Here is an 8,779-nt window from a genome sequence, read left to right on the forward strand (position 1 = left end):
ACTTAAAATTTTTAAAATATATTTTCAACTTAAAAAGTAGTACTCCAAATTATATGGTCTATGGAGAAACTGGCCGCTTTCCTTTATATGCAACAGTGTATACAAGAATGATTTCTTACTGGGGAAGGTTATTTTTAAATCCAGATTATAAGATTGTGTGTAGTTTGTATAAGTATGTACATGATCTATTTTGTAGAGAAAGTTATAAGAATTCCTGGTTATCTTGTATTAAAAATATTTTTGACCTTTGTGGACACTCCAATATATGGAATGAACAAGCATTTTTTAATACAAAGTGGTTAAAAATTACTGTTGAACGACGTCTTAAAGATCAGTATATACAGAAATGGCAAAGTGATATACGGGAGTCATCTAAGGGTGAAACGTATGGCATTTTCAAAAGTGAATTTGGGTTTGAAAAATACTTAAATACTTTACCTAAAAAACTTCGAACAATATTTATTCAATTTAGAACTTCAAATCACCAACTCCCAGTAGAGACTGGAATATGGTGTGGCACTCCTAAAGACGAAAGAACTTGCCATATCTGTAATACGGGTCAGATAGCTGACGAATACCTTTTTATCCTTGAATGTAAGTTTTTTTTAATGTTATAGAAGAAAGTATCTGTGTAGAAAATATTGTCACAAACCTAACTTTTTCAAATTTTCAGAGTTAATGTCAACTTCAGACCCTAATGTACTTATCAAATTGTGTAGTTTTGTATCTAAAATATATGACCAATTCTGTCCTCCTTAACTCATTTTATGTATCTAAAACAACTCCCAGCTTTTTTCACGTGTACCTTGCATATAATATATTCTATTTGTAAATATTGTACCTCATGTACCATAATATGGTGTAAGTAAATAAAGTAAACTGAAACTGGCAGGCCTTGGCACGTTAAAGAACCCTCATTGCCATGGCTCTTGACCAATTCATGTGTTAGTCAGATGAGCCTGTAATGTTCTTTTGTTTAAAAAAAATAGTACCTGAACACACAATCCTCCTACAATTTTACAAGAATTGGTTTAAATGATATCTGGATTTTACAATCTGTAGAAAATGAAAAATGGCTGATTAGTGTTATTAAACAAACTCTGAATGATCAATTTCAACAGAAATGGGTTTCTGAATGTAATACATCAGGAAAGGTGTACTTTATAATTTATTTACAAATAATATTTTTACGTCGAGAAGTTATGTAGAAGCCAATGTACCAAGAAATATCATTCTTACATTAGCAAAATTTAGAACAATAATCACAGGTTACCTATTGAGACAGGCAGATGGAGTGGTGTGCCCAGAAATCAGAGAATTTGTAATTTATGTGAAAATGAGGTTGGGGATGCGTTTCACTATATCATGACTTGTTCAGCTGTTAGAGATAGTAGAAAAAATTATTTACCTTCTAAATACACAAACAGCCCAAATGTCATAAATTTCTTTAACTTGTTTTCGTATAAAAAGTTATCTGTTATGAGTAATCTATCCAAATTCATAAATATAATTGACAAGAGAGTTGCCCTTCCAGGATAAAAATTATAAACTGTACACTCTTTCATGCATTACATCAACTGAATTCTTTGTTTAACAGTGTGTACATAGGTATATCTTCTGTATGTTGTTTTGTGCAATATGAGAATAAATTGAATTAAAAAATTGCAACCTTTGGTTGGTACTTACGACCTTTGAGCAAGGAGAGATCTTTATCCTGCTATGATAAGGGGCCTCGGTTTTTGCGGTCTATCTGAAGGACCACTCCATTTAGTCGCCTGGGGGAGGGGTACTGATGACCTATTCTAACCTGGAACCCCATGGGATTACCGTGGTCCAGGTTTATGATGAACACCTATAAGTAGGCACTCATCAAATTTTGCCATTTTAAAATATCTCTCTAGAACAAGCTAGTGTCCAGGTAAATAATTTCCATCTTTCTTACAGCTGATCTTGGTCATGTGCAATTCTTTGACATAAGATCCTTTCATTGATTGAATGCAAGGTGAAGATAATAGATGAATAGGGTTTTACGCAGTTTTAGACTATTTCAGTCATTTTACGGCGGTTAACTAATTCAATTATGTTTTGTTGTGAGTGTTTGAGTTTCACTGATATCATTTCATTGAGCCTACTCTTTTTCGAAACTCGGGGAAACGATCTTTTGTGTGCCTAGGGGATTGTGTTCCACCCATTAACGTCCCATCCGACGGACACAAAAGTTAAAGACTGCATAAGCAAGTAGAAATACAGACCATTTCGTGTATATAAACAGTTATATTATAAATGTATTCAAATTTTTCTGTAAAAATCGTATTCTTGTTAATATTGTATAATTCTATATGTGTCGGCACGCCGCGAATGCCCCCGCCTGCAGTAAAGTCAAATCTAGGAAATCCATCGAAGTACATGTATAGCATTGAATGTGGTGTTCAGATTGTATGTTACAGGCATGTAGTACAATGAAGAACTCAACAACAATCCTTTATATGTTTACAGCCATAAAATAGATACTACTCCATCAAATGTCAGCTAACTGGAATAAAACTCAAACTCGATCTGTAACTCATTAATATACCTTAGCATACGAAAAATCAATTCAATATCTCCAGGCGTTTAGAAAAAAGTCCGGAAAACTGGTCGTAACGGTAATTATATATGTTAAAGGGGCATAATTCCATTAAAAAAAAATCAACGAATCGGAACGAAACACAAACTCAATCTGTAACCTATCAATATACACCTGCCTACAAAAAAATCAGTTCAATGTATCCTATTAAGGCGTTTAGAAGGGGGGAAAAGTCCGTAAAACTGGGTTTCGCGGAAGGACCGACAAGGGTAAAACTATATGCCCCGACCACTTTCTGGTGGGGGCATAAAAATGAGTGTTATAATCCTGCATTGATTGCACATTATCAGAAAGTATGTTTCGTATGGGCGTAAAGACCCTTTGAACCAAGTGTAAACTTTTAATTGATGTATAGCTGCTACTTGATTATCCCCAGCAAACGAAGTGGGGGTACTTGTTCGGTATATTTCACTGCACATATTTTAGTATCTAGTATTCTTTTTAGAGAAGTGGGCAAGCATAGCCCACTTAATGGGAAACGTGTAAATGCCGGAACCGGGGGCAATTTACTCTTCGATCGACGTTTCGAGTCAAATATGCCTGGATTTACTTAAGGAGGTGAGCTTTTGAGCACAACTGCGCAGGATTTTACTGGCTCAATACTGATCCCATTGGTGCAGACATATTACACATCTATTACTGAACCCCATCCAGTTGAGAAAAAAAATTGTGTCAGTTCAAATTTTGAAAGGATTTTGCAGGGACTAACTATATTCTGTGGTGGATGGATTGATTAATCAAAAAGTTCTAAATCTGTGCGATATTATAGTTTCTGGTTCATCTAATATATCTTCTATTTGTGTATTTCAGTTTTATAATTTATGAAACAAATAGTTGAGACTTGGAACTAGTTCAGATGTTGCAATTTATTAATTTGGTTGATATATATTTCCAAACAGAACACCGATTCTTAAAAAAAGTCTATTAATTTACCCAAAATTTTGTATAAAAATTCATTATTTTCGCCAATAGTTTAAACATTTGGTCTCCAAACCCCCACTTTTTAAAGTTTCAATTTAAATATTAAGACAAGACCTTGAAAGTTATGTAAAATTTTAGAAATTGACATTACTACTAATTTTATATGGAATTTTTTTTATACATAAAGTGCAAAAAGGTCATTATTTTCATTACTTGTATTAAGCTTTTATTTAATCTATAGTGTTAGAAGACATGATTATGTACCTATTTTATGTAATGATTGATTTGTGTTGCTTATGTTGTGTTCAATTGATACCAACACACAACTCAAGTTAATTGAATAAATGTTAAGTACCAAAAGGTCATGTTTAGAACGCTGTACATAGCTCAATAACAAGCGTTTGCGACCCCAGTTTTTCTTTTTAATTTCCTAATTCTCCTTCAATGTAGAAATCAAAAATACACTTCCCAAAAATTTGACATTGTTCCAAATCTCAGATGCGAACCTCTTAAGCAGACAAATTTATTTCTACAACTTTAACATTAATGCATGCATCTGTCACAAGGAAATCAACACGTATTCACTGATAATTAATTTTCACGTGTTCCTAGTTTATAATCGGTAGGAAAAAATCGAAAATCCAAAGTCGGAAAAATTAGTAAACATGAATTTGCTTCTCGGAAAGTTTTTTGACATTTCATTTCTATTCAAAGATGCGTTCTATTGATATCAACAAGAATAATCTTTTTAATGAAAACACATTTAAAAATGACCTACATTTAACTCTAACCAAGATCGTTATGTCACTAGTCGGATCTTGTCGACTTGTCAGATCGTGTGGTTGATTTTTCATTTATCAAAACGCAAAGTAGATACATGTACATGATATGCCCATTACCACTTTGACCTTGACCTTTGGCTAACTCGCCTTAGACTGTATCTATTTGGTGTCTTCCTCCAGCTATCAGGTACTCCTATGCAGATTATGACGACTGTGTTTTTAGATTGATTAATTGTATCCAGGGGCGGATCCAGGAATTGTGGTTACGGGGGCGCCACTTTATGAGGCAGTGGGTGCAGGGGGCGAAGCCCCCGGAAGCTCCTGGATTTTACAGATTTTATGGGGCTTGAAATATTTCTCCTATTAAGTCATTTGAACTATTCTATCATTTTAATAAGGTGAAATTAATAAAATGACCCAAATTTTAAGGGGTTTTGGAAAAAATTAAGTTCTCCCAATAAAGTAATTCAAGAAATCAAAGGATTTTGTCATTTATTTCTCCGGGAGTGGAAGAAATTATTGCTTCTTTTATCGTTTAGTACTTTTTCCGAAACAAGATACCGCGATTTACCTTAAATTTGAAAAACTTATGGGGGGAGGGGGCGCCAGCAGCGCCCCTCTAAATCCGCCACTGGTATCTCGCTTAACGTCTCTCTCGAGAGAATTGTTCACTCGTATGGAGACGTCATCAAGATCGGCGAGGGGCTACAAAGGCCTCTGCTCGGCGCTTAGGGCCTTTGAGCAGTGAGGGTTCTTTAGTGTGCCACGCCTACTGCGACACGGGACATCCGTTTTTAAGGTTTCCGAGGACCCGTGACATTCACACTTGATTCCGAGCGTTTGGCGATGGAACTGTCACTACCTGTTTTAACGGCTTAGGTTCTGTGCTTTTGTGTTTTTAGAGCTAATCACAATTTCGTGTTACATTTGTAAGTGTAATGGACAGAGAGACGGTGATTATTATCGAGTGCTGTGTAAAATATGTCAACAATTGTGTTTAATAACTGCTCAAGATAACACCAAAGTATTATAAAGTGTTAAAATACATGTATATTACCAGTAACCTTCACCTTCGAAACTCACTTTCCAACTTTGACAAGTTTACTTTAAAATGTTTACTCGTAATGTATCTTCATCAAGCATGCAAAATATGTCTTCGACGTGTAGGGGTCTAAAGTACAGTAATTATTTCCATAGGGTGCCTTTATCTTCGATACAGACCCCAATTAAATGTAAAATTGGCACGTGGGTGAATTAAAATGTAATAGGATTTTGATTTATCAAACCAAAATTTATCCCACGTCCAACACAAGCGTTTAACCAGGAGTAATACAGTATGTTTCATTTTTTAGGTCAGAGACACATTGATACAGAACACAGCTGGTATGAATAAATGGGTCTCTCAATTTCAATAAAAAAATGTTAGTAAAACGGCTGCAGTTGGTGATTTTTAGAGAGGTCCAGCTGTCTCTACAAAAATCACTTGCTGCATAAAAACATTTGAAACACGTAGAAAAAAACCACCCATTGAACAATCTGTGATTAAGTTTAAAGTATGCAGGACGCTCATGACTTATTATCGTTCATCGTGTTTATTAAATTCGATATGCCACATTATCAAACTTTGCCGCATATTATGCTAACAGCGAAGATATGAAAAATTGATTTTTTCATAGATAATTTCCTTTTAGCTCTTGGGATCGTGTTGTGTATTTGTTAATATCAACTAATATTAGATTTTTAATTATAAAGACTGCAATTGCATTGTCTAACATCATAATATTAAACAGAAGTCGGTCACAATTTCCTGTTGTTTCATTTCGTGCGTTCTAGGTTTTCAGTTGACATGGCTTTAAAAGATATAATTGAACATGGAATAATTAAAATCAAATGTGCATTGTTTCGAATACAATAGGATTGCATCATAATTAAAAACAGACACAAATAATTCGACACGATTAACCGTAATCTTTCCATACCTCATCTCTGATCCATATCATTTTTTCGGAATAACTTGGTATAATAATTTACATATGGAAATGCACTTAACTAATACTTTTATGTGGGAATTCTTTTGGGGTTTACTTTCTACAATTAAGATGGATCGGTGAGAGGAACGCGTTACCTAAGCGGACCTTTTGGACAAAATTAGCATTATAGAGTGCAACCCTTTCAAACGAAATACGTTTGATAATCACGATGAGCAAATTTCAAACAGAAGGTTTGCTTCTGGCGCAATTCATTAATAATATAATTCCTGTGTCGTTTATCAGTGGTATTTGTTTTTCACGACACGCCAACATTTATTACTCTGTGAACAGGTGACACTTTCGGGCTAAAACCTATTGTACACAATTTCTCTTAAAATCCCAGAAACTACATCTGTACATCTCATTGTTTCAAACGTACGTTGTCGATCTATCGTCAGTATACACAGTAAGTAACTGATGTTTTAGGATACAGACTAGCTTTGATGAGACCGTCACATTTGTAACATGTCGGAACTAATCGCACGCAAATCTTCCATAAACTTATTTTCAGATCCGCCCACCCAGTGCATCCCGAAATATCATTTAGAATGAAATATAACCCACTGCTTGTATACATATTGAGGAAAATATGTGTTCCAAGCACGAAAGTCATTCTACTGAATTTTGTATTTTGAGAATATTTTTGTGGTATCGTTTTCACAGAAAGTGACATCGTACACGTATCACATTATAAAGAAAATATCGATGATGGGTGTACTCATATACTGATCAATTCACGAAAGGGCCATGATACAAACCATAATACTCCTTAAACTGATTTATGAATTAGTGGTTTTGTGAACAGTGTCCACAGATAGTCAGTCATAAATGATAAAACATACCAGATTGAATCTCCACCACACGTCACTAATGGGCTGTCGTCCGATTTGCCTAACTCGTCTTGGATGATAGTCACGAAACATCTTTCACTCGGACATGGCACGGATACGTTTTCAACAGACATTAAACTTTCCAAAGACATTTTTTCTACTTTAAGAATAAAATTTTCTCCATCATCGCCATATAGTTCCGCGACAGTTAAGTAAAGTTACTTGTTTATTTCTCTAGTCCGCTGCAGCTTGAATGCAACGCACGCCTGAATACGCAAACTTGATGAATACCAATGACAAAACGCATCATAAATTGTGCAGTATCCTCGATCAGATCAATCGCGGAGTTTATTGAGCCTTTATCTAATTCTCATTTACTGTTGGGGTTTCCATAAATCAGTCGTTTATCAGGCGTTAAAAAATTCTATTTAAAGTTTTCTGTGTTGCCTTATACTATGGCTGACTAAGGAAATGGATGCTGTTCAGTTTTCAAATTACAACAGGTTGACTTTAACGACCAGGTTTTAAAAAACACTTAACGGATTTTATTTAAAGGGGTGTTATATCTAAGAGCACCACAAGAATTAAACTGGAGCGTTTTGTCTGTATTTCTCTTTTTTGAAGGACCTCACATCAAAGAAATTGTTTAAAGCGATTAACATTTAACATAAGCTGATGAAGCCCAGAACTTCTTGGATTACTTCGATTGTAAATTTTGAGTTTCACCATCGTTCATTGTCTGCGTGCGCAGGGTGTTATCAGTCTATCCATGGCGTCAGAAGTAGTGGCATCGATGGCGATTTTAATTATGTCATGAAACATTCATCACATATCAGATTTTAAAAAAAAAAGTTTCCTTCCAGTGCATGTTCCGTCGCCTCGTGTGGTATTTAATCTAATACACGGACGAATCTTATCGTGTCAAAATTATCAAATTTTAAAAATAAATTCCTTGTATTATTTGATAGGCTGATAAAAAGCTGTGAAAATACTATTCTTTAGAAGCCAAATGTACATGTATGCAGCCTTCATGAAAAATATAAATCTACACAATGTATTGTCATCAGATTATACAGGGTTGGGTACGGTTCGATTCATCTGACTGGGTTTTTTAATCACATTTATTTGAAATACGACTCGCAAATTTCACATTCCCTTCGGAATAACGTTAAAGACTCAAACGATGTGGTAAATAGTTTACAGAACCAATTTAAACATTACAGAAACGAGTAATACATCGAAATGACGTTCATGGAATGTGTAGTATTCCTGTTGAGTTTTAATTTCAAGCTAGCTGTCTTCTCCATCAATATGATATATTCATTTGTTGCTGTTTTAGAATCGTAATTACATATATCTACTTTTCATTATACCAATTTCTGTAATTGTACAAAAGGATGCATTGTCGTCAGCGAGGAAATCTGCTTTAATTCAAAATGCCCCCTATAGTCTTTGTATGAACTGCGAAACGGGAAAATTCTAATGAACATCCCAATGAAAACAATTAACTTGTGTTTACCGGAAATTGTGATCCCTGCTGTGTGTCGGAGCATGTTCAGCGATCGCGATAGAGTTAAACAAAACACGAAA

The 8,779-nt window shown here is 34.8% G+C and overlaps 1 protein-coding gene across 1 annotated transcript in view; it reads right to left on the reverse strand.

The window, feature by feature from the left end:
• The window catches only part of LOC125672314 (G-protein coupled receptor dmsr-1-like), a 103,424-nt gene extending 95,923 nt beyond the window's left edge, over positions 1 to 7,501 (reverse strand). Inside the window, exon 1 of the mRNA XM_048908548.2 lies at positions 7,202 to 7,501. Within this exon, the coding sequence (XP_048764505.1) occupies positions 7,202 to 7,341 (140 nt within the window). The 5' untranslated portion in view covers positions 7,342 to 7,501. The remainder of the gene's footprint in view (positions 1 to 7,201) is intronic.
• Between the last annotated feature and the right edge of the window lie 1,278 nt (positions 7,502 to 8,779).

This window comes from Ostrea edulis, chromosome 1 (genome assembly GCF_947568905.1).
Source record: "Ostrea edulis chromosome 1, xbOstEdul1.1, whole genome shotgun sequence".
Taxonomy (NCBI): Eukaryota; Metazoa; Mollusca; class Bivalvia; order Ostreida; family Ostreidae; genus Ostrea; species Ostrea edulis.